We start from the raw sequence: 25,417 nt of genomic DNA, 5'->3' as shown, positions 1-25,417 counted from the left end.
ACAGCCAAAGGAGGAATGCAGATTGGATGGTTGTAAATAAAGTAAAAGATTCCATACGTCTTCTGAGGGGCGGATGCCCTTTGGGTGGTTGTTTTCTTGGGAGTGCGGTTTGGACCATATTTGGATTTTGGAGGGGGGTGCTAATTGGGGACGTTTCCTAATTTCAACTTGGTGCTCTCCAGATGTTTGGGCCCATAACTCCCCGCAAGTGCCCTGCCAACATACAGTGGCCAGGTATGATGGGAGCTGCCCTGTCTTCCTTGTAAGTGGATTTAATTCTGTGCCCTTCAAACAAAAACTCTCCTGGTCTTGATTCCTTGTTTACAGTTGCTAATATGGAGCTGCCCTGAACTTGAGGGAATCTGTAGCCTTGCTGATGGTGTTGGACTATGAATCCCATCAGCCCCAGCTAGCATGGCCACTGTTCAGGGGTGATGGGACTTATAGTCCATCAACACTGGGACGGCTACAGGTCCTCGCCCCCATCCTAGCCCTAAACCATTTTGGGACTGAAATGAGGAATTTTAAATGACAGGTTAAAAACTGGGCTGCTTTTACTGACAGGCATTTAAGGTGGGATGTTCTGCTTGTTGAGAATGTTCCCTTTTAAAATGTGGACACAGTCCACCAGGAAATTCTGTTTGTTGAAAGAGTGCCCTGAATTGCCCCGTAGTCATCCAAATTTCCCCTTTAATCATGCCTCATGGGGATTCCATTCCAAGCCTACAGGGCTGCTACATCACCTCAACAGACGGCATGCTGGCAGTGTGATTTGGGAAGAAATGTGGCATTTTATTAACTGCAAAGGCCCCCGGTCTTGTGTTGCCACCCTCCCAACCCTCCAATGTGTTTAGATAAGCTTTTTAAAAAAATTGATTTCTGCAAAGTACTTGGTGTTGCTTACCTGAAAAGCAGTATATAGCATGGAAAATCAACGAATTCAGCTGCAATAGGCTGTATGCACGCAGAGAAAAAAGGTGACTTGGTAAATAGTAATCTAGAGCCAGAGTTGCTGTCAGACTGAGACTATTACGGGGGTAGCCAATGTGGGACCCTTCACTGTCCACTGCAACTCCCATGAGACCCAGTCAGCATGGCCAAAGGTCAAGGGAGAGGTGGTCCAAGAATATCTGAATTGAGGGTGCCACATTGGCTACCCTTGTGTTAGGGAGAGCTGTATTTAAATATTCATTTGAGTTTGATAGTCATTGGATGACCATGAGTCAGTCATTGCCAGAGCTCTCCCTCACAGGTTTCTTGGAGGATCCAACAGAAGGGGAAAGTAATTACTGTGACTCTGGAAGATGGACAGGATAAAAATGAAGTAAATAGTCATTAGCAGGGTGGAAGACCATCACTCAGACTCCAACCGTAGTGGCTGAAGCCCATTGGAACGGAGGGTGGGAGCCAAACACAGGGTGGGAGCCAAACACTAGGTGGAGCCTGTCCCAATGTCCCCATCCTCTCCCCTATTGACACAAGGGGTAACAGAGACTAAAGCAGAGAAAGCTGACAGGTCAGGTGACCCCTTGGCTGGAAGTGGGAAGGCAGGCTTGAGGGTTGGTGTGTCAGTGCCCATTCGCCTCTGCTGCCCCTCTAGCCTTGAGAATGATGCCGCAAAAAGAACCAGGACAGCTGTAGAAATTCACATTTTATATATATATAAAGGAAAGTTTAATACGCTTTTTCCAGAAGAGTTAAATCTTTTGTCTCGGAGCACCATTGCTGCCTAGAGGAGGGGGGCAGCCTTTTGTAAGGAGAAAACAGGTAGCTGCTAGGTAGAAAAATAAGGGAGGGAGGATGAACAGTTAGAGGCCAAAGGAGTTGGAAAACAGCGTCAGGTTGACGGAGAGAAAACTCCAGCTTTTCCTAAATACCAGAAAAACTTCCACTTTTGAGAACCAAGGGTCGCCAGCTGCTGAACCGGTGATACCAACCTCACATTTAACAGCCCTGAGTCAGAAAGACACCATATGGCTTATCCTGCATCTCCCGCCTCTTCCCTCCCATCTGCTCTAGAGTGGAAAACGGGACCCTGCTGACTTGCAACAGGTGGCGGGAGGGGAGGGAAAGGGTGCATGAACTTCTGCAGCACTGGATTCCCCCAGCACTCTGCACCATTTCACAAGCCCAAAACCATCCTTGGAGAAGAGGCAGAATTGCAAAAGAGGCGGTCTCCCCGATCAGGAGCAGGCAACCCAGTGCAGATACCCTGCTGTGAACAAAGAAATAACAGAGAAATTTGAAGCCCCCACTAGAGAAGAGTGGGCATGAACATAGGCCAGATTTGCCACCATAATGCTCTCTAGATGTTGTGGATTGCACCTCCCAAGAGCAATCCATCTGGATGGCACCATGTTGGCGACCCCTGGCATACTGAAAGAACACGATCTCAAATCCCACAAGCAGGACTTTCAGGTTTTCTAGGGCTGGGTCTCTCTATCCACCTCTCGGCTCAAGCTGCAATTATAAGAGGACCCATGTTAGTAACCTCCCTCCATCCCCTTGGCATCTCCATCACACGGCCAGGTACAGGGTGATGGGGCAGTGGTCGCTCCCCAAGGCCGTGGATCGGATCTTGCTGTCGCAGACGTTCTCCAGCAGGTCTTTGGAGACCACAAAGTAGTCGAGCCGCCAGCCCACGTTCTTGGCCCGGGCGTTCATCATGTAGGTCCAGAAGGTGTAGGCGTAGGGGGTGTCAGGGTAGAGGTGGCGGAACGTGTCAGCAAAGCCGGCCTCCAGCAGCTTGCCGAAACCCTCCCGCTCCTCAGGGGTGAAGCCGGCGTTCTTCTTGTTGCCCTTGGGGTTCTTCAGGTCGATCTCCTGGTGGGCCACGTTGAGGTCCCCGCAGAGGACGAGGGGCTTGCGGGCGGCCAGGCCTTGCAGGTAGGAGCGGAAGGCCACGTCCCAGCGCTGGCGGTACTCCAGTCGCACCAGGCCCCGGCCTGCGTTGGGGACGTAGGCCGTCACCAGGAAATAGGAGGGGAACTCAGCCGTGATCACCCGGCCTTCCTTGTCGTGCTCCTCCTCGCCTGCAGGTGGGGCAGAGAACGGAAACGGTCATTATGGGAGTAGCAGAACGGGCAACTGGATCTGGTGGGGAACCTAGGTCTCCCCCAGGCCTTGCAGGCCGAGTTTGAGTCACAATGTTTGTTTTGATTTATATACCCCTTTTCTTACTCTTACGTACACCAGCGGAGAGACGGTGGCTGGCCCAAGATTACCTAGCGAGCTACAAGGCAGAGTGGGGATTCGAACCCTGCTCTCCCAGGTCATAGCCCAACACTCTAACCATTACGCTGTCACCAGCTGACCTTTTTTCCCTTTGGCTACAGAGCTCTTTTCAAAGTACCTTGCCAGGGACTATGCAAGATCCAACAGTTGACCAATTGTCCCAAACTGATTTACAGCGAAAATTGTAAAAATCCTGATGTTTGGGACTACAATTCCCATGATCCTTGAGCATTGTCCATGCCAGCTGTAAAATAAAAAAGGGCACCATTCAAAAGCAAAAGAAACATAGGACTTGCAGACAAAACAGGATAGATTTGCGGCAGAGGAAAGTGTAGTTTAGGGGTGAGGGGCCTTTATTAGCCCTTGGGCCGCATTTCTGTATGGACAACTTTCCAGGGGCCACATTCTGGTGGTGGGGGAGGCCAGAGGGGAAAGTGGGTGAAGTAACTCATACAAACTTTACATTCACACAGTTTCTACACACGTTCCTCTCTATCCTCCATCTGGACAAGCGAAAGCCATCAGAGTTCAAGGACACATAAAAACACTTGAGGTGTGAAGACAGGGCCAGACAAGAGAGTCAAGACCTGGTGAGAGTTCTGAGGGCCAGACAAGGGGCCTGGAGGGCTACATTCAGCCCCCAGGGCAGAGAGTCCCCACCTCCAGTACAGTTTGTCATGGGGTTTCAGAAGTCCTTACCGATACCGTAGGTGACATCGACAGGCTTGGCCTTGGAGAGGAGGGCCACCCCACTGTAGCCTTCCTTGTCGTCAGAGCAGGCCCAGTACTTGTGGGGATAGTCGGCTAGATCCCGGATCTCGGCTGGCAGCTGTTTTTCCGCGCATTTCGTCTCTTGGAGGCAGAGTATGTCCGGTTTCTCTTCACATATCCACTGTGGGGAGAGATGGCTTTAGGTCAGGTCTCCCATCTTCTCACGATAAATAAAAACGGGATTTAGCAGGGTGGGGAGCAGACAGAGAGGGGACTGGGTTAGCTTGCTGATGAAACTAGCTACATACTGAAGGGATTCCTAGAGTCCTAGAACTGTAGACTTGGAAGGGACTATGAGGGTCATCTAGTCCGACCCCCTGCAATATAGGAATCTTTTGCCCAGTGTGGGGCTTGAACCATGACCTTGAGATTAAAAGCCTCATGCTCTACCGGCTGAGCTTTAGTGTGGTGTAGTAGTACAGTCCTATCTCAGAAGTCGAACAGAATCCATTCCGGAAGTCCCGCTGGACTTTCAAAACATTTGGAAACCAAGATGTGGCTTCCTGCAGCCAATCGGAAGCTGTGTTGGATGTTCGGATTCCAAAGAACGTTTGCAAACCGGACACTCACTTCCGGGTTTGTGGCGTTCGAGAGCCAAAACGTTTGAGTCACAAGGCATTCGTCAACCAAGGTACAATTGTAGTAGTAATAGGGTCAACTCTAGGACCAGAGAGACCTGGGTTCAAATCCCCACCCAGATATGAAGCTTGCTGATTGTGGATTAATTGTTCCGTCTCAGGCAAAACTCCCTCACAGCGGTGCTGTGATGATGTGTATTTATTTACTTATATGCTGTCTTCAACATGCTTCCCCAACATCTCGAAGAATGGCTGGCAGAAGACTCACGTCTGAAACCCGGAAAACCACTGCCAGTCATCACTGACATTATAGACTACAACGGACACATTCCAATAGGCCATCCCAGTTCCCAAATTCCTTGGCTCTTATGTACCAAAAGTGCACCGCACAGAAATGAGAGGAGCATCAAGCAAGATCTGGGGATCCCCAATATTTGCAAATAATCTTTAGGGGAGTAAAAACGTAAGGAGGAAGAACATCCCTTTAAAACAAAACAAAAAACTTAGTCCAATAAAGTCTGAGCATGCAAAGGAATGCTGAGTATTTGAGGGTGGGGGTGGGTGGGTAGATGACAAAGAAAGCCAGATGGGAGAACGGAATGGAGCACCCTGCAACATGGCGTGGCTGGCTGGCACCAAGAATGGGAGCATTCCGTACAGCAACATTTTGTCGCAGCTCTCACTTGCATTCCTACATCGCTACTGAGAAGTCTGTTCTGGGAGGAGAAGACCAAAAAGTTGCTTTAGTCCCAGTCTATCGGCCTGCGATAGAGAAGGCCTAACTGTGGCTCAACTCTTCCCTCAGAGGAAAGGTAGGATACAAATAGATTGCCCTGGTTGTTGGCCTTCACAGGCTCAGTTGCTTGCTTCCTGCAGTCCCGGGGGGATTCCCCGGTTTACCCAGGAGGATGTCTGGTCGCCATACCACTGGCTCCTAATTGCTTCTCTATGAGAGGGTGGGAATGCAACTCTCCCTTGAGGGGCTACATCATCTCCAAGGAAACATTTAACGCGATGGGTAGCCATGGCGAAGCGCAACTCAGGGGAAATGGCTGTAACGAAGGTGGAAGGGGAGCAGGGAAGGACACAAACTGCCAGACAGAGGCTTTCCCCCAAGGTAGCTCAACTGTGGCCCTCCAGGTCTGGGACTCCAATTCCCATCATACCATGCTGGCTGGGGCTGATGGGATTTGGAGTCCAGCAACAACAAGACCACAAGCTCCCCACTGATGAACTACACCACGTGAGGCTTTTTCTACTTTAGATATTGGAGTGGGGGAAATCACCAAAGAGACTCAAGATACGCTTTTTACAAAATTATGCTCAAAATAAAGTCCAGAGAGAGAAGGGAGGCACATGGGAGGGGAATAATCTACGTCCCACACCATTACTTGCATTCAGGAGGAGTCACCCGAATAAATTAATTGGCGTCAAATCCAGGACACGCAAACAGAAGGACTCCTTCATGGAACCCAGAACCAATCTGTGGAATTCACAGACCACGAGATGTGGCGACGACGGCCTCTTTGAAATGGAATCAAAAAAATTCATGGAGGTGGGGCAAGATCTATGAACAGTCATGGGATAAATGGATCCCTGGTCATATTCTGGTAGGGTGGAAGGCAGGGAGCCCATAAAGCAGGGGGATGGCCAGTCAATGAGAGGCCTGGCCAACACAATTCTCATTTTGTCTCCAGGGGGCAAGACTGAGATGGAGGAGGAAGAAGCTGGAAGTACAGGATGCAAGCAGGAAAGCAGGCAGATGGGGCTGTGAGGGCAGACGGGGGTTAACTGGGCAGTGCCCCCCCTTTCCCCTCAGGGGTCAGCCTCTATCGGTTGAGCCTATTCTTATGCCTTACCTCCAGCCCCTTCTTCTTAAACCAGGCTCGGATCCCGTCAACATTCCAGGAGGTGACCTTCAAGGTGTATTTCTTGCCACTGGGAGAGGTGAGTTTGTCAGGGGGGTCTTGGTACAGGATTGGACCATCGGCCTCCTTCTCAGCTTTCGCCCCACCTTTCTTAGCCTTCTTAGGCTCTGGTTCTGGCAAGAATAAAGAGTGAAGAATAAGAAGCAATTCGCTTTTCCATCAGTCACGAGAAACATTGGGGTTCCATGTAAGGTTTGCAAAGACCTACTTGCCTGATTTCATCTAGCAAACAATGTTTTCCTCCAAGCAACTAGGTAAAAGTAAAGGGACCCCTGACCATTAGGTCCAGTCGTGGCCAACTCTGGTGTTGCGGCGCTCATCTCACTTTACTGGCCGAGGGAGCCGGCGTACAGCTTCCGGGTTATGTGGCCACTTCTGGCGAACCAGAGCAGTGCACAGAAACGCTGTTTACCTTCCCGCCAGAGCGGTACCTATTTATCTACTTGCACTTTGACATGCTTTCGAACTGCTAGGTTGGCAGGAGCAGGGACCGAGCAATGGGAGCTCACCCCGTCATGAGAATTCAAACCGCCAACCTTCTATCAGCAAGTCCTAGCCTCTGTGGTTTAACCCACAGCGCCACCTGCGTCCCTAGCAACTAGATAGTGGTGGTTTATAAGCACCAGTTTTTCTTTTGTCCATATATGAATATTGTCAGTGTTGGCATGTAGCCTAGTGGTTTGGGCGGTGAGGCAGGCTGGTTAGTTCTGTGGATTTATTTGCAAGACTGGATCCAAGCACATGTGTGTCATTCATTCATTCACACAAAACACACACACATATAAAGATGCCACACAGGAACCAAGACTGGGGCAGAGAAACACCTCCACCAGAGAAGCGGTTTTAGGTAACTCCAGGGCTAGCAACGTAGGATTACGAGCCAGTGTGTTGGTTAGAGGGTTGAGCTAGGACCTAGGAGACCAGGGTTCAAATTCCTACTCAGCTACAAAGCAGTATACAACCCGCTGGGCATGCAATATTATTTATTACATTTATAAATAATAAAATAGATTGCTTGCTTCATTAATACATTTCCTTCACAGAGTTCAAGGCAGTGTACAAAGTTCTCTTTCTCCCCATCCCAATATTTTATATTCACAGTAACACTGTGGGGAAGGCTAGTTACATTGAAAGATAGTGACATCTCATTGAAAGATGGGCCCACAGCACTAAAATCGAAGGTAAACCTGCCTGCTCTTTGAGGCTTGCAACTGTCAATCACCTGGTGCCATAATGACATCAGGAAATCCACCCACCTATCAAAAATGTCTCACAGAGTTTGGGTAAGTTCTGGATCCAGCCCTCCAAGTTCACTCAATTCCCCACCTTCTGGTAGGTTTGAGAGAAAGACTACGACACACAAAACATCTGAAAGATTACTCTTAGTAGTAGTAGTAGTAGTAGTAGTAATAAAAATAACAATTTAATTTCTTATATATCCCTCACAAAAATAGTACCAAAGCAAGTTACAGCATTACATATATATATATATATATAAAACAAATTAAAGCCACAAGAACAGGGTGAGTCCTAAAAATATCTATCTCAAGTGTCATATAAGCCCCATCCACATTCAAATCCATCTTTATTGCCAAGACTGAAGACACTGACCTGCCACTTCCTCCTTCTCCTCGGGAAGGGCTTCCCCTTCCTTCTTCTTGCCCCGTTTTGGCATCTTAGGTGCCCAGCTGGATCCTACCCTAGGCAGCTGGCAGCACAACCTCGCCTGCAGCAGGCTACTGAACAGCGACGTTGTCTCCTGGGGAGGAAGGATCATGATGGTAAACACTCCCAAATGTCCTCCAAACAGGCACCTTCAGTGCCATAAGCCCCATTGACTTTGGTGGCTTTAAAAGATTAGGCAAATTCACAGTGGATAAAGATGAGAAGGCTGTGTTCCGCCTCTGAATACCATCTGCTGGAAATCACAAGTGGGGAGAGACTGCTGTTGGCATTCAAGTCTTGCTTGTGGGCTTCCCATACATCTCTGGCTGGCTACTATGAGAACAGGATAATGGATGGGCCTTTGGCCTGATCCGGCAGGCTCTTCTTAACACGAATCTCATTATTATTATTATTTATAATAATAATTAGTCCCCTAATAATGCTAACCTGAAAACACTGCATGGGCAACTTTTCACCCAGCAAGGTGTATTTTTGCTCCACAAATATCTGCTCATTCTTAGCCAATTCCCCCAGATCAAATGACAGTGCCCTGACAAGACCTCACCACTCTCTAGTATAGCTGCCCAGAGCACAGAAATATATAAGGCATAGACACTAGACTGGATTAAGCTTCTAGCCAATTCCAGTCTTAGCAAGATGCAGTAGTGGGGGCCTGAACCAGTTCGATTTTTACCTGTCATGCAACCACGATGAATTCTGCACCAACTGGATTTTTACCTGCTATGCAACTACGATTACCTATGCACCACTTGGTTGCAGGGTCCGGTCCCCCCATGCAACTATAATGAATTCTGCACCAGCTGAGATTTCACCTGCCGCACAACTTTTAAGGGCACCTTTAAAGGCCTTCCAGGGAGAAGAGGGAACAAAAAGCGGGGAGGAGATATTACCTTATCAATACACCCTTCCTCTGCAAAGACAGAAGACCAGCTTCCCCCTTCGTTTCTGTATAAATAATACAATTAATAAAATAAAATAATTATTATTTCCAATTATTTCTCCTCCTGCTCTTACCGCACCAGGATTCCTCCGCTCCCCAGAGACAAAGGCGGAGACTGCAGAGCTCGCACGCGCGCCAGGAGAATGGAGAGCCCGGGAGAGCAGCACGTGGAGTGGATTTGTATCACGTGACACAGGCTACTGAAAAGGGCCTGAGAGGGCGGGGCTCTAATTATGAAAGCGAGAGGGGAGATTGCCTTGGTTTTGGTGGAGGAAAGTGTATGGACAGTAGTGACGTGAAGGGGTTAAAGAATCATAGAGGGTGTCACGTGGAGAGGGAGAAGAAGAAGTTCGGTGACTGATGACGTAGCGGGATTCTCTCCGGGCAGCCTCCGCCCCAAAGGGGAGTCACAAGTTTTACTGGAGTTATACCAACACCTTAGGTTCTCAGTTGAACTGTTGGGGGGGGGGCAAAGCGAAATAAAATAAATCAGGCGTGGCGGAAGAGTTTGCACAGGATTAAAAAAAAAGAAGATGATAATGTTCCACTGCCGGAGGCAGCAGCGCTCTGACTGCCAGTGAGTGGCTAGAACTCGCAGGTGGGGAGAGCCATGAGTTCATGCCAGGGGTTGGTATCTCGCTGCCTTCTGCGATGATAAGAAGGGGGTCTAATCCAGCAAGGCTCTTAAAGAGAAGCAATGTTTTTTTAAAAAAATTGTTATTAAAATGCCTATGCTTGCGTTCCCTCCGCATATGGAGGTGGCCGAATGAAAACCAGAAGTCGAGGGCTGAATGACTTTTTTCTATCTCTATATTCTCTGCCTCCTTTTCGTTGCCTATATAATCAAAGAGGAAGCGGCGCTGCAGTTTAAATTTCTCCCGAGTTCCCCCCCCCGCCTTTCCCCCTCCAATCCCCGCCCCCGGTTCTTCCTCTCATCATCATCATCATCATCATCATCATCATCTCGCAGTCTTGAGTTTCTGCAGCTGCAAACTTGGATCAGGGCAAAGACACGGAAGCGGGGAGACAGAGAACCCACGTGGAGCCCATCGCCACCCTCTGAACTGGGGGGGGAAGAGATTGTAAGCCCGCCTCTGGCTATTTCCTTTGCTCCTCTTCTTTGCAGCTCCCAGTGCGCTACGCTAAGCAAATGCTCCGCGACGCTAGGAGGAAGAGGCAGGGCCCCCGGAGGTCCCCGATTCACACGTGCAATAACTCTCTCCCGCAGATGGGAGACGAGATCAAGGCGAGAACCCTTCATTTCAGGTCCTTGAAAGGGGTTAATCCAACAGGGCACAGTCTTGTTGTTGTTGTTTAGTCGTGTCCGACTCTTCGTGACCCCATGGACCAGAGCACGCCAGGCACTTCTGTCTTCCACTGCCTCCCGCAGTTTGGTCAGAAGGGCACAGCCTATTGGACTCCAACTCCCATCAGCCCTAACCAGTGCAGCCAGCGGTGAGGGGATGATGGAAGTTGTAGTCCACAACCACCTGCAGAGGCAACCTGCTTCACCGTAAAAGAGCCCTTACAGTTAATAAGTGTCCCATAAAAATTTGGCCCAAATCTCTGCGATTTCTACCTATTTATTCTAGTTCTGACCGCTAGAGCAACAGAGAACAAGTCTGTTCCATCTTCAAAGTAACTGATGTTTGGAGGCAGCTGCCAACATCTCTTAATTTTCTCCAGGCTAAACTGGCTCAGCCCTTTCAACCTGGTCTGAGTTTGCAAAACCTACACCATCCTGAATACCCTCTTTTTTTGTCAACGACCTTATTAAAACCTGGTAGCCAGAGCTGGAACTGCCCTTTTTTCTCTCCCACTGGAACTAAAGCCTGAGCTAAATCTTGGATAGAAAAAGAAAAATCTCAGGTCAGACAAATGTCAAGCACGTGCTCTTTAGCCACCTTCTTTCACATGTCCACCAGGGTGGCAAAAAAGTGGACAGGCATCTGTCAACTGCATGGCTATTACTGCATGCTTATTATAACAGCATGGAGAGCCAGTGTGATGTGTTGTTTAGAGTGTCAGGTGAGGACCTGAAGATCAGGGTTCTGCCATGAAGCTCACTGTATGACCTTGAGTCTGTCACCACCTCTCAGCCTGGCCTACCTCACAGGGTTACTGTGAGGATTAAATGAGGAGCAGGAGAATCAGGCACACCTCCTTGAGCTCCTTGCAGATGGGACATACACTCTTGTGTAAATTAATTGAAACAAAGCATGTTTTCTGTCTTACTCGTAATCCTGTACTCAAAACAAACACGGAAAGTCAGTTGGTCGTTATGGTGTCAGAAGCCTGCAGCCAATAGAAGAGAGTTATTACAGAGTTGGAGAAGAGGTATCCTGACGGTACTGGGATATTGCAGCAGGACCTAGCCCCCTGTCACACATCGAAAGTGGTGAAGAAATTCATGACAGAGCAGCAAAAACAGGTACATACAGTGGTACCTCGGGTTAAGTACTTAATTCGTTCCGGAGGTCTGTTCTTAACCTGAAACTGTTCTTAACCTGAAGCACCACTTTAGCTAATGGGGCCTCCCACTGCTGCCACGCTGCCAGAGCACGATTTCTGTTCTCACCCTGAAGCAAAGTTCTTAACCCGAGGTACTATTCCTGGGTTAGTGGAGTTTGTAACCTGAAGTGTATGTAACCCGAGGTACCACTGTACTTGGTTGGCCAGGGAATTGCCTGGACGTAAATCCAATTGAGAATTTGTGGGCTATATGCAAAAGTCGCCTCTGTGCTGTAGACTGTATGACTATGGAGAAGCTCATTCAGGCGCTGATTCAAGTGTGGTACAGGGATCCAAAAAATAAACAGTGACGGTTTGAAGCTAGTAGACGCCATGCCAAACCGTGTTCAAATGCTGCTTAAAAATGGCAGAGGTCAAATCCATTACTAATGTACGTATATGTGAGTTTTGTACAATAAATTACATTGTTTGTTTCAATTAATTTGCACAAGGGTGTAAATGCAATAAATAAATAAATTACCAGGTAGGGCAGGGAAGGGAGAAGTGGGAAACGGGGGGCAAGGGATGGTGGTGGTTCTGATATGTATTTGTGATTGTACTCTGTTTTCTTCATAGTGGCAGACTTAGGCTCTCAAATTTCTATGGCGCCCTGTGCAACATTAAAATTCGGCGCATGCCTCTTGTGCTCAGTTCTACAGCATCGTTGTGGTGCCCCGTGCAGTGCGCTGCCCAGTGCAGCCAAACTGGTCATGCTACCCTAAAACTGGTGGGTTGGAAGCAACATGGTGCCTCTTTGCAACAAAGTAAAAAATTCTCTCTCTCTCTTTCTCTCTCTCTGTCTCTCTCTGTCTTTCCAGGATGCTATGCCTGTGGTGATAGGCTTTGAGGGCAGTGCCAACAAGATTGGAGTGGGGATCGTGCGGGATGGAGAGGTGCTGAGCAACCCTCGGCGGACATATGTCACCCCTCCGGGGCAGGGTGAGTGTAGCCGTTCTACCACGTGATTCCTCCGCTCTGTGTTCCCTGCACACATGTACCCTGCACTGAAGGAATGTCCTATTTTGTGCTTCGTCCAAATCCTACACCGAGCCAGAACCCATGCATGAGATGGGAATTGAACAACTTTGAATAAGTTGCTCTCTCTCTTTTTTTCTGGAATTATATTTTGCATAATTCCAGCATTTTTTTAGCATTATTAATTCATGTTTTGCTAGTTAAGGGCAGGGTACTATCTGACTGTCTCTCTGGCTTCTGAGACCTTGCCAATGCACTTTCAAAGCATAGCTTCTCCATCGTAAGGTTTAGGAACATGGCTGCTGTTGTTGTTTTTTTAAAAAGCTGCAATCTTCAGGATTTGAATTATCTGCTGCAGCAGAATCTTAGCGTACACAGAGACAGCCCTCAGTATGCTTCTTCCTCGCCATTCTAAGTTCTACAAACATTTGTGTAGTGCTTTCTCTTGATACACAATTTGGGCTTTCGTTAGGTGTGCAGAGGAGCGTGGACAGAGGGGGGTGCAAGATACACTGAATTTACACAGCCCTCCTCCTTAAGAGATCTGCTTTCAGCTTTTAACCTTTCCATGTCTCCCTGTCCTGATGCCTTTTTTCTTCCTCCACATTCCAGGTTTCTTGCCAAGTGACACTGCGTGCCACCACCGGGCTTGTATCCTTGACGTGCTGCAGGAGGCCCTGCAGGAGGCTAGGCTGAAGCCGCAGGACATTGATGCTGTGGCTTTCACCAAGGGTGAGTCCCTCACTAAATTCTTGCTGGGCAGCCACCAAGGAGACTTACCAGAGGGGTGACCTTGAAGACCAGGTCGGAGGTTCCTTCAAATGCATCTCTCTGCATTCAGGAAAAAAGAGGCAGCATTACCACAGTTCAAGGAAACATTTCAGCCAGGCGCAAGCACGGCCAGTGAGGGGGCAGGGCCTGAGCAGAGGTCTGAGGGCCAGAAATAGAAGCCAGGAGGGCCACATATCCCACCTTGATATTTTATGATAAGGTAGCAGTTTTATGATAATAACACTAATAGTTCTTGGGTGGAAACAATGAAGAGAGTATTGAGGAAAACACAGTCATTATTAGGATGTGAGAAAGGCAAATTCCATCTGATCCTGTTGGCCTTAAACATCTTTTCCCCTCCCTTATCCAGGTCCAGGCATGGGTGCCCCATTGGTGACTGTAGCAGTTGTGGCACGGACGGTGGCCCAGCTGTGGGGGAAGCCTCTGCTGGGGGTGAATCACTGCGTGGGGCACATCGAGATGGGGCGGCTGATAACTGGTGCCCAGAACCCGACCGTGTTGTACGTCAGCGGTGGAAACACACAGGTAAGATCTTGTTCTCAGATGCCTCTGGGAGGTCCACAAGGAAGACCCAAACACAACAGCAACTCTCCCCAGGTGGGATTCCCAGCAGCTGGTATTCAGAGTTTTGTACCTGGGTGCTCCTCGGTGAACCCTTTAGCCCTTTTGGGGGGTGAAATATATATTTCCTGCCCTTTCCACAATTCTCCGTCCTGAGTCTTGCTGTGTTTTGAACGCTGCAGCAAGGAGAGGGCAACCTGTGGCCTTCCAGATGTTGTTGACGTTCTCCAGTTTCCATCAGCCAGCATGGCCCGTGGTCATGGATGATGGGAGTCGTAGTCCAACAAAGCTACTAACTCAGATGGCTTTGCTCTACTGACATTGTAGGAGGCAGTATCTTTCTGGAAACTGCAGGCAGGGAGAGGGCTCTTGGGCTCAGGTCTGGCTTGGGGGTTCCCCATCATGGGCATCTGTTTAGCCACTGTGAGAAGAGGGTGCTGGGAGATGAGCACTTGGCCTGATCCAGAAAGGCTCTTCATAAGTTCTCTCTCCTCTGACAGTGGAGGGAAAATATAGGTCTCTTCCCCCCCTCTCCCAAGCTCTTCCCCCTCTTAATTTATTTCATCTTTTGTATTGGCTGGCTCCTCCCCGTCCCACTGCTTGGAGATTTCAACCCTAGTTCAGCGCTTAAGGTGTTACGCCTCACTCTCTCTGAGTGTGCTTTAGACGTATGGTCTGGAGGTGTCCTGAGCGTCATCTCTTTCACCTCTCCACCCCACACTCAGGTTATTGCGTATTCTGAGCACCGATATCGTATATTTGGAGAAACCATCGACATCGCCGTAGGGAACTGCCTGGACCGCTTTGCTCGGGTGTTGAAGGTGAGCAATTGAAAGGAGAGACAACTAGGACCGGGCGATACCTGGTTTTTGACATCGCGATATGTCACCAGCTAAACACCGTGGTATCCTGACACATCACCACGTCTGAAATGAGGATGAAGCTACATAGAGGCACTGACTAGCTTCCCGGTTTTTGCCGCATCGTGATTTTTGCACAGCACACACATATGATTTGCAATATATCGCCAGGTCAAAAATTATGAAACCAATATCACTATATGGTCTTCAAGCCGGTTTTGAACGATATATTGATATACCGCCCAGCCCTAGAGACAACTACAGATAAAATGGGGAAGAGGAGAAACTTGTTCACCACCAGTGTGGTGTAGTGGTTAAGAGCGGTGGACTCGTAATCTGGTGAACTGGGTTCGCTTCCCCCTCCTCCACATGCAGCTGCTGGGTGACCTTGGGCTAATCACACTTCTCTGAAGTCTCTCAGCCCCACTCACCTCACAGAGTGTTTGTTGTGGGGGAGGAAGGGAAAAGGAGAATGTTAGCCGCTTTGAGACTCCTCAGGGTAGTGATAAAGTGGGATATCAAATCCAAACTCCTCTTCTTCTTCAAGGAAAAAGTGGTATATAAATGTAATAAATAATCAAGAGCAGGCCAGCCACCCCTCCAGGCCCATAACCTTACCTGCCTGAGACTGAGAGGGGTGGGGATAGAAGCGACACACAAAGCGATGGAGAAATAATTGGCTGCTCCTCTCCTCCTGTTTACTTTCTCCTTCTCTATCTCTCCTTCACCTTGGGGACTGATTTTCCTTATGACTTGGAAGGGGGCGGAGAAGGGAACATTAGCTGCCAGAGATGCAGAAAATGGAAGGCAAGAGCCAAGTGATAGCTTCCCTGTTTCTCCTCGTGTGCAATTTCTATCCCTCTCCACCTTTCTCTGACTGTCGCTCAACAGGTGAAACTCTCATTTGGTAGGGCTCCTCTCAAGGGATGAGTAACGTACATAGCCAGATGGCTCCCCAATGGTCGATCTGGCTGGTTCTGTGTGATGGGAAGGGTGATGGTGCCTTACGAGGCCGTATAGAGTTCTGACAGCTGTGTTGCCTCTCTTGACTTAGATCTCAAACGACCCCAGCCCGGGCTACAACATTGAACAGATGGCCAAGAAGTGAGTAATGTAAAAAGAAAAAAAAATACACACATTTTGTGCAAACGTGTTAAATTTTTCACTAGCTGCATGAGTTGCACTGGGTTTTCTGTTTCATTCTCAACCCCACCCCGGCTTCGGAGAAAGTTGTTCAGTAATAGTTTGATCTACACCCAGAATTCGGGAGAAGAAAAAGGACTAGGACTTGCCAATAAATTCAAAAGGAAAAGTGTCCTGTTTGGGGCACATCCCAAATTGGGATTGAGCCCCAATTGCTAAAAGTCCGTCCTAACAGGGTTTTGGGGGGCTTCCTGAGCTTTCCACAAATGCTATATTCCTCATTTTCAGCCTTTTGTATGCAATATGCGAAATTTATATATATAATTAATTTTACTAAGCAAAGCTGAGATTACAGATTGCAGGGCAGGGACCTAGACCCTGTTCTGCTGGGGATCGGGGCCCCCACAGGGGAAGTAGTCACAATTACTAGCACCTCTTCCAGTCTCTTCAAGTCTAGGCAAGTCAGGTCAAGGCCCAGCAGATCAGGACCCTGGACAGCTCCCAGTGAGCCTTGTTGGCTTAGGTATGGAAGATGCTCTCCCAGCAAAGGTCCTAAGTTACCCTGAGGCTGGCAGAGTCTTCTCTTCCGGTGGTTCTACGTCCCTGGGGAGGACTGCCTGCAACCCTTCAAGGGCCCTGTGGCCAGTTCTGCAGTCTCGTGCACCTGCGTGGCTGCAGAGTAGCAGACGCTACATAGGGAGTCATTCCCAGAGTCTGAGGATGACAGGAGAACCACGTCCTCCCTTGGGAGGGGGGGGACACTGCAGAAGAGGATGCTGAAAGTCCTCCGAGTGTGGCAGCTGACGAGACCCTGAAATGGGGGACATGACTCTTGTGCCTTGTTACGGCATCAAGGAAAGTGTGACGATTATAAGAACGATATACTTAAAAAGCAAAATAATGAATAACAACGATTTAACATAATATAAAATTTATTGTACAGGTAAATAATAATAATAACAAATGTGAGTTCACAATATTATTTGTGGCAGGAAAATCCTGATGATACCCCCACTGTGTATATTTCTCATCAACAAGGTTTTTGGTTGCCCAATGCCTAGCTATATCCTTGGGAAGACTCGTTTTATGTATTAAAAATATAACACACACACCACTTCTTTCCTGTCACAGACAATTGTATAAATTTGTCCCAAGGTGCACGTATTGGATGCCTTTCCCCACAATTTTAATGAGGCCTAGTGCGTTGTGGTGTATTTTAAAAAAATGGACACAAACAAACTGGATTCTAAGGGGACTGGACACCTATAAAACATCCTTGGGTTGTGAGAGGGGGACTTAACACATTCTGCTTCCTACACAGGGGCCAAAAGCTGGTTGAACTCCCTTATACAGTGAAAGGCATGGATGTGTCATTCTCTGGGATCTTATCCCATATAGAGGTAAGGTTAAATCTTGTTATCTTCCATGTCAGCTTTCTCTCTTGTGTGTCGGGGTTTCTTCTGCCCTTGAATGCTGGATGACAGACATGGGACTTCTTTCAAACTATAGTCTGACTATAAGCAGGAGAATGGGTCGAGCTTGTGCCAGCTTGTAGCTGCACAGCAGCCTTGCCAGCAAAAATGGTGGCAACCCTTCTTAATTCCCCCTTCTTTTCCTCCCTCTGTGCAGGAAGTGGCTCATAGGATGCTAGCTGCAAAAGAATGTACTCCGGAGGACCTCTGCTTCTCCCTACAGGTGAGGAACTAACCAGACCAAGGCCTAGGATGGAGCTGATATGCCGCCTCTAGGGTTGTCATATGAACATAGGAAGTTGCTTGAGACAGACCATTGGTGCATCTAGGTCAACTGCCTCGGCCCAGTATACCTGAAGGAGCATCTCCACCCCCATCATTCTGCCCGGACACTGAGGTCCAGCGCCAAGAGCCTTCTGGCGGTTCCCTCACTGCGAGAAGCCAAGTTACAGGGAACAAGGCAGAGGGCCTTCTCGGTGGTGGCACCCACCCTGTGGAACGCCCTTCCACCAGATGTCAAAGAGAGACACTACTACCAGATTTTTAGAAGACATCTATATGCAGCCCTGTTTAGGGAAGCTTTTAATGTTTCATAGGTTATTGTATTTTAGTGTTCTGTTGGAAGCCGCCCAGAGCAGCTGGGGAAACCAGCCAGATGGGCGGGAGTATAAATAATAAATTTATTATTATTATTTACAAGGACAGGTATTAATGCTCTCCAGGGTTTCGCGTAGGAGATCTCTGTCTGGAGATTATGGGAACTGAATCTGGGATGTTCTGATGCTCTACCGCTGAGCTTGTGGCCCTTTCAAGGCCACCCACTGTTGGGCAAAAGCATTTCTGGTCCATCCTCCTGAGCGGCTGCTTTTCAGTCCTATTTGAGGAGGAACGAGCAACAATGGTGCTTTCTAGACCAACTTAGTGTATCAGCTTTTCCAGGTCAACCAAGAAAGAGGCAGCAGGCCTCTTTAGAGGTTGCTTAGCAACTATGAAGGGCCTGGTCCCTCTCCTTACCCATCAGGGCAGGCAGGAGAGGGTGACGCACTTTGTGCCCAGAGATGGAAGAGGGTGGGACCAGTGTGTAGGCAAGGGCACCCAGTGTGGCAGTGGGCCCCTAATTATGATGCCCACATAAAAACAGGGCCCGGGGCTCAACCTGTGGCCTACACGCGAGACTCAAAAATGGATGCCTTCATAATTGTTTTGTCTGTTTTGGTTTCTCTCTGCCCACCAGGAGACTCTGTTCGCTATGCTGGTGGAGATAACGGAACGGGCCATGGCGCACACAGGCTCTCGTGAGGCACTGATCGTGGGTGGCGTTGGCTGTAGGTGTCACCAAGCAAGTGTGGTGTGAATGGCTGAAGCCGCTTCCCCGTTCGCGTTTTGAATTCTCCTCCCATCTCTCCTTCCCCAAACAAGTCCTCAGAGCAATTTGACCTACACAGTGGCTCCATCTGCGTCGCTCCACCTCCCCAGTGCTTACTCATTGCTCCCAGTATGTTCTCAAAACTGGGCTGGGACCCTCTGTTTTCAGCCTTTGTTGAACAGTGTCACATCTAAGTGGTTCCCCACCGTTTCTGTCTTCAAAATCCTTAATTTTCTCACCTGTGTTTCATCCAGCAACAAATGCTTCTTTAAAAACTCTGATTTGATACTTTCTAATTTGGAGATTTTCACATATGTATTTCAACTCAAGTTACCATTTCTGATCCAAGATGGTCGCCAACTTGGATGCCTTTAAAAAGAGGATTAGGCAAATTCACAGAGGATAAGGCTACTAGATACTGGACACTAGACACAATAATTTTGTTCTTTCTCCACAGCCAGAGGCAGTATATGACTCTAAATACCAGTTGCTAGGAATTACAGGTGGGGAGAAGGCTGTTGGCCTGGTCAGTAGACTCTTCTTATGTTCCTCACTTTATACCCACAACTGTTCTGTGGAAACAAAATCCAAACTACTTGTGTCCACCAGGGCAGTGGTCTTTAACCTTGGGTCCACAGATCTTAGTGGACTACAACTCCCATCATCCTTGACCATTGGCTAAACTGGCTGTGGATGATGGGAGTTGTAGTCCAACAAGAAGAACACTATCCTGATATTGAAGAAGGCTAGGATTGCTATAGACAGCCAAGACTGAGACCCACCCACCCACCTGTTAGGTCAGGCAAAGGCAAACTCAGTCCTCCAGATGTTTTGGGACTACAGCTCCCATCATCCCTAGCTAACAGGACCAATGGTCAGGGATGATGGGAATTGTAGTCTCAAAACATCTGGAGGGCCGAGTTTGCCTATGCGTGAGTTAGGTTCTTCCCTCGTTGGAGGTGGGCAGGTGCCGAACATACAAAGGTGCTTTTTCTGGCATGTTGTCTGTTTGCCCTCACTGAATGCACAGCATACATTCCCTGTGTTCTTCCTCTCCAGGTAATGAGAGGCTGCAGGAGATGATGGGAATCATGTGCAAGGAAAGAGGAGCAAAACTCTTTGCTACGGATGAAAGGTAAGCTTCCACCTGCCTGCTTCCATTCCAAGACCCTCCCAGATTTGGGCTCTCATGAATCTGCGGCAGAATGGTTTTCCAAAGCTGTTTTTTTCAGATTCATAAACATGGTTAACGCAGAGGGGTAGCTGCGCCCTTTTGTTAAAAAGTATTTTGCAGCAAAAGCAACCAAGAATCTTGTGGCATCTTCAAGCCTTATTTTTAGAAGCTTTTGTGGGCCCACATTGTCAGATAGGCAAATTATAGGCTGAGCAAGTTTGATTCTATTCACCTGGGCCTTGATCAAGACAAGAGTTTGCCCTCCCACTGCAGATGTTAAATTCGTACCGCAAGATAAGGGGACTTGCATTGTGAATGATACTGCATTGAGCTTTACTTAGAAGCACCTAAATGTCATCTTTGCATTTTGTGGACGTGCGGCCCACCCCACAGCTTACTGTTTTATTAATCCAGTGGCAGTAAAACTCCAAACTAGGAGTGAGCCCAGAAGTCCCAGCATCGCCGACACCACCTCAACACCCCTTTAACTGTTATTCTTCTCTGCCCGTTTTCTGTCCAGGTTCTGCATTGACAACGGGGCCATGATTGCACAAGCTGGCTGGGAGATGTTCCGATCCGGGCAAATCACTGCGCTTCAGGATTCGTGGATTACACAGAGGTGACTGTGCCTTGTTTTGTGAGGTGGGGGAGGGTATCTTGAGTGCAGATCTCAGGCAAGGCCTACTGCAAGCCCAGGCTCAGGCTGTACTGCAGGAGAGCAGTGCTCCAATGTTGCTTCAGCAGCTATCAAACGGAGATGCTGGAACCTTATTTTTGATGCTAGCCCTGACCTCAATGGTAGGGAACCATAACATGAATTTGTTTTACAGGTAAGGGAAAGTTGGGAAGACAGAACAAAGCGCTGCCTGAATGCAGCCTCAATCTGGCCTTTTCCCACCTTTCCGCAGGTATCGTACGGACGAAGTGGAGGTGACTTGGCGTGACTGACCACCCCTTCTCTCTGCATGGAAGCCATGTCTCCTGAAGGCAATAAACAGCTGGATGCATAGACATTGTGGGCAGGAATACCGGGCCTGCTTGAATCTCTATGGACATTTGATGGGAAGAATTCGAACCAGAATAAACGCTTTGGCTTTTGTTTAGAAGCTCCTGTGGTGTTTTCTGTCCTAGGCCGCAGAAGCTGTTGTGTGAATAGAAAAAGGGGGGTGCAATGTACCTTCTTCCTTTCGAAAAACTAAGGTGTGATTTGTGGATGGGCTTACTTGAGCAACCCAAGACCTAACCAAGAGGGACCATGGAGGTCAGAGATGGGGAATCTTCCCGCCCCCCGCAGCCTGAGGGCCATCTTTTTTGCTGGGGGGGCCACACATGCAATTGTTACCTTTTGTGCAGTCTGCTAGCTTGTACACCACACACCTCTCCATCGTCACCCAGGCCAGCAAGAGGCATTCTCAGGGTTCAAGAACACATTCCTGCGAGGCAGAAATACTCAGGAGGATGTGAAGCAGAATTGTTGAGGGATGTGCCCTTGGAAGACAGTGTGGTGGTGGCTAGGAAAGGGGTGCTGTCTGGGGAGAATCTAGAGGGCCAGATAAACATAAGATGAGCCTTGAAAGCCAGCGTGGTGTAGTGGTTAAGAGCGGTAGACTCGTAATCTGGTGAACCGGGTTTGATTCCCTGTTCCTCCACATGCAGCTGCTGGGTGACCTTGGGCCAGTCACACTTCTTTGAAGTCTCTCAGCCCCACTCACCTCACAGAGTGTTTGTTGTGGGGGAGGAAGGGAAAGGAGATTGTTAGCCGCTTTGAGACTCCTTCGGGTAGTGATAAAGCGGGATATCAAATCCAAACTCTCTCTCTTGAAGGGATTCATTTGGCCCCAGGGCCTGTGTTCCCCACACTCCGGTGTAGGTAGAGAGGATCAGACTCTCATTGGCATTAGATAATTTGCCAGATCTCAGTTTGCCATTCTCTAAAATGGGAATAATACTCCTTTCTAGAATTCCTCTGCTAAACTCACCTTTCTCTCCCGCTTTGCTACATTCTCAGAACCCTCTTTCCCCCGCCTGGGATTTCTGCATCAACATCAAGCATCTAGTCCCTGATGTTAAAACCTGTTCTGGCATTGCACTCTCCAGCGACTCCCTTTGTGTGATTTTGGCAGCTTTCCTTGAAAAAGCCAAGAGCAACTCACAGGACAGGAGCCCTAGACGTCGTTAACCAACAATATTTAAAACGTATTTAATATTTACAGATGCTCCCAGGCTTCTAAGCACAGAACCCCCAGGAAATCGATACTTTAGAGCTTTCAAGTCCATCAGGTACAATCCTGGAAAATGGAAATGGAGAAGCTTAACGTTCGGTTGCAGAATCCCCACACAACACGTCCCTGCTTTTTGAAGACACAGAAACCAGTCCTTTGGCTTATTTTTGCAGGTGTCTCTGGAGTCTGTGTTAGCAATGAGGCTGCAGTGTCACAATTAGGGCTTCAAATAGTCTCTCGCACGGCACTCCCTTGATACAGCGCTGCCTCCTACTGGCAGTAGAGGGTGAGAGCATCCTCCTGGTTGCCTCGGATGAAGACGACCGGCGGGTGGAGGCCCTTGGAGACCATCTCGAGCCAGGCCATGTAGAGGGCGCTTGGGCAGGCCCCTTTCCGTACCACCGGGAGGCTCCTAGAAAAACAGAGGGAGGGTAGGGAGAATGTTAAGAGCGCTTAACTAGGACGCGGGAGAAGGGGGTTCAAATCCCCAATGGGCCAGTCGCTCACTCTCGGCCTAATCCTACCTCACAGGGTTGTTCTGAGGATAATGTGGGAAGGAAGAGGAGAACTACCTATGTATGCCTACTTGGAGGAAAGGTGGGATAAATAAATAAAACGGGAAGGCACGTGAGAGAGGGTGGGCTGCTTGCAACATCTGAAGGCAGCCCTCTTTAGGGAAGTTTTTAATATTGAATGCTGTATTGTTTTTAATTCTTGATTGGGAGCCGCCCAGAGTAGCTGGGGAAACTTGGCCAGATGGGTGGGGTATAAATAATAAATTATTATTATTGTTGTTGTTGTTGTTATTGCAAGTAAGAAATCCATTAAAAATGTTTTCTTTAGAAACAGGCCCTCAATGCCTGTTTTGGCCTATGGCAGCCAACGTTCTGCCCTGAGAGAAAGAGAAAGGGGCTACTGCTGTAAGATACTGATGCTTGTCCCACTCTTCTGGAACCAATTATTCCAGGGAAGAGCTATACAGTCATACCTCAGAAGTAGAACAGAATCCGTTCCGGAAGTCTGTTCGACTTCTGAAACATTCAACTTCCAAAGCACGGCTTCTGATTGGCTGCAGGGGCTTCCTGTAGCTAATCGGAAGCCCCCTCAGACGTTCAACTTCCAAAACAACGTTTGAAAACCAGAACAATCACTTCCGGTTTTTGATCGTTCAGGAGCCGGGACGTTCGACTCCCAAGGCGTTCAGGAGCAGAGGTACGACTGTAACTTAGTGGTAGATTATCCTCTTTCCACGTAGCAGGTCCCAGGTCCAATGCCTCGCATCTCCCGGTAGGGCTGGTAACGCTCCTTGAGAGCTGCTGCTGGCCAGTGTGAACTATACTGAACTAGATGAACCCAATGTTTAGTATCAAGGTAGTTTTGTGTGCACCCAGTGTCGAATTCTCTTCATGGGCAGAATTGGAATATATGTGGCCCTTACTATCACCACCACAACATGGGGGACGATGACTGTTGTTTCACCCACCCTTCAGAGAAATGGGGATCAGCAGCTGGTTGCTTGGGGTCACCCTGGGCCCTGAGAGAGTTTGCCACCAGGCCTACAAGCCCCTAGAGCAGGGTTTCCGAAACACTGGTCTCCAGCTGTTTCTGTACTACAATTCCCATCGTTCCTGACCACTGGTCCTGCTAGCTAGGGATGATGGGAGTTGTAGTCTAAAAAATAAATAAATCTGGAGACCTAAGCTTGGGAAACCTGCCCCAGAGCAGGGATGGGGAACCTGTGGCCTTCCAGATGTCATTGACTATGGTTTGCATCAGCCCCAGGCAGCATAGCCAATGGTCAGGGATAATGGGAGTTGTAGTCCAACAAAATCTAGAGGGCCACAAGTTCCCCATTCCTATGAAGGCTGTATCTGTTATGTCTCAACCACCTGGTGTGGCTCTTCTGTCAGAAATCAGAAGGAACCCAATGGGGTGTGTGCACAAGAATCATGGGACAAGGGCAAAAAGGGGCAAAACCACCCCATTCAGGGATCTCAACGTTTGAGGCAGAAGAAAGTAGGGAAGTGACTCACATGACAATGAGGGCTGCATTCCTAGAGTGGTCTTGAAGTATCTCATGTAGACGCATGTGCTGTTCAGACTGAAGACGCCATGTTGGAAAAGGAGGAGGAGAGACATGTTAAAAGTGAATTTTGGTCACCCCTTCCCCCTTTCATGCTCCTTTAAACCCCAGTAGACTCTTTCACCCTATTGGAACCAGAATGAGAAGCTACCGGCATCCAGAAGACTCCCACCACTTTGGATTACGAAGGACGGCTCTCTGTTTTGGATCGCACATTGTTTTAGGAAGCGCGAATTAGGTAGGTTCGATTTTTAATACAAACTGAATTAAGGCACTCCCTTGCCACGACCCTCAAACACTGGGGACAGAATCCATTAAAAAACCCACCTTTTTCTTGTAGACTCGGAGGTCTTCGTCTGTGACCTTCCATGGTGCATCCTTTTGCATCTCTTCCACGGTTTCCTGGCCTTTCTGGCCTTCGTTGAGCCGGAAGGGAGCTATGATGTCCTCAAATTCTTTGCGACTGCCATGGTAGGAAGGTGGTGGGGGGGAAGGGGAAGTCAAGCCAACGTTAGGAAGACAGAGCAGAGCAAAATGGATAAACGGGAGGAAGGGCCCAAACCACGTGAAGGAACTGTATTCTTAAGTGGAAACAACAATCAAGGCCTATGGAACAATTTGGGGTTGGAACCTCGAGACTTTTTGCACAGACTCCCAAGTGGGGGAAGCAGGGAGGCACCAAACCTATGGCTTTCAAAATGTATGAATGTACAGAGGTCAGCTTTAAATATATATAGATATACAAGTGGTCTAGACATCTGTTTTCCAGTCTGCCTTTGCTTGCTTGTAGTGTTTCACCAAAGCAGTACTGTCAAGAGGCATAGGAAAGTCAAGGGCTGAATTTGTGAGAGTCTTTTTTTAAAAAAATGGCAAAAAGTCATAAAGACCCTGAAATGTCCCAACCCAACTAGGGACAGTAGTAAGAAAAAGGTTCTTTCTCACTGCAAAGCTAAGGGCTGCTGGTGACGTCAGATGTAGACAATGACTAATCCTCTCGCTCTGCCCTATTTCTCTCCTGGGTGAAAATTCCAAGCTCAAAATGGCAACTTGAGTAACAGCTGTGTACATCCTCACCCATTTTGTGGAGCGCTCATCATTCACAAAATACACAACCTTGCTAG

General features: G+C 48.4%; 3 protein-coding genes across 5 annotated transcripts in view; 1 reads left to right on the top strand and 2 right to left on the bottom strand.

Annotated features, from left to right (window-relative positions):
* Positions 1–1,636: 1,636 nt before the first annotated feature.
* Positions 1,637–9,316, bottom strand: APEX1 (apurinic/apyrimidinic endodeoxyribonuclease 1). Of its 2 annotated transcripts, none has more exons than XM_081883670.1 (5): positions 9,212–9,316; positions 8,123–8,270; positions 6,443–6,624; positions 3,934–4,126; positions 1,637–3,032 (listed from the first exon to the last, which is right to left on the bottom strand). In XM_081883670.1, the coding sequence occupies exons 2-5, from the start codon at positions 8,184–8,186 to the stop codon at positions 2,518–2,520; spliced, it is 954 nt and encodes a 317-aa protein (XP_081739796.1). In that variant the 5' UTR covers positions 8,187–8,270; positions 9,212–9,316; the 3' UTR covers positions 1,637–2,517. The 2 variants fall into 2 exon arrangements, with proteins under 2 accessions (XP_081739796.1, XP_081739795.1); XM_081883669.1 differs by lacking the exon at positions 9,212–9,316 and adding an exon at positions 8,871–9,183.
* A 694-nt stretch (positions 9,317–10,010) lies between these two features.
* Positions 10,011–21,097, top strand: OSGEP (O-sialoglycoprotein endopeptidase). Of its 2 annotated transcripts, none has more exons than XM_081883666.1 (12): positions 10,011–10,219; positions 12,467–12,587; positions 13,236–13,355; positions 13,765–13,940; positions 14,702–14,797; positions 15,891–15,940; positions 17,301–17,379; positions 17,609–17,674; positions 18,686–18,776; positions 19,877–19,952; positions 20,512–20,610; positions 20,900–21,097. In XM_081883666.1, exons 2-12 carry the CDS (start codon positions 12,473–12,475, stop codon positions 20,937–20,939), a joined length of 1,008 nt encoding a protein of 335 aa, XP_081739792.1. In that variant the 5' UTR covers positions 10,011–10,219; positions 12,467–12,472; the 3' UTR covers positions 20,940–21,097. The 2 variants fall into 2 exon arrangements, with proteins under 2 accessions (XP_081739792.1, XP_081739791.1); XM_081883665.1 differs by lacking the exon at positions 10,011–10,219 and adding an exon at positions 11,425–11,568.
* Positions 21,098–22,166: 1,069 nt separating this feature from the next.
* The window catches only part of LOC309353958 (solute carrier family 12 member 3-like), a 34,333-nt gene continuing 31,082 nt past the window's right edge, over positions 22,167–25,417 (bottom strand). The window contains exons 25-27 of the mRNA XM_081883603.1: positions 24,624–24,759; positions 24,247–24,314; positions 22,167–22,625 (exon numbers count right to left, since the gene is read on the bottom strand). Coding sequence (XP_081739729.1) covers positions 22,484–22,625; positions 24,247–24,314; positions 24,624–24,759 — 346 coding nt within the window. The 3' untranslated portion in view covers positions 22,167–22,483. The remainder of the gene's footprint in view (positions 22,626–24,246; positions 24,315–24,623; positions 24,760–25,417) is intronic.

The sequence above is a fragment of the Podarcis melisellensis genome (genome assembly GCF_964234715.1).
Source record: "Podarcis melisellensis genome assembly, chromosome: 13".
Lineage (NCBI taxonomy): Eukaryota > Metazoa > Chordata > Lepidosauria > Squamata > Lacertidae > Podarcis > Podarcis melisellensis.
The sequence above is the reverse complement of the archived record's forward strand: the minus strand, read 5'-3'. Positions and strand labels throughout refer to the sequence as shown.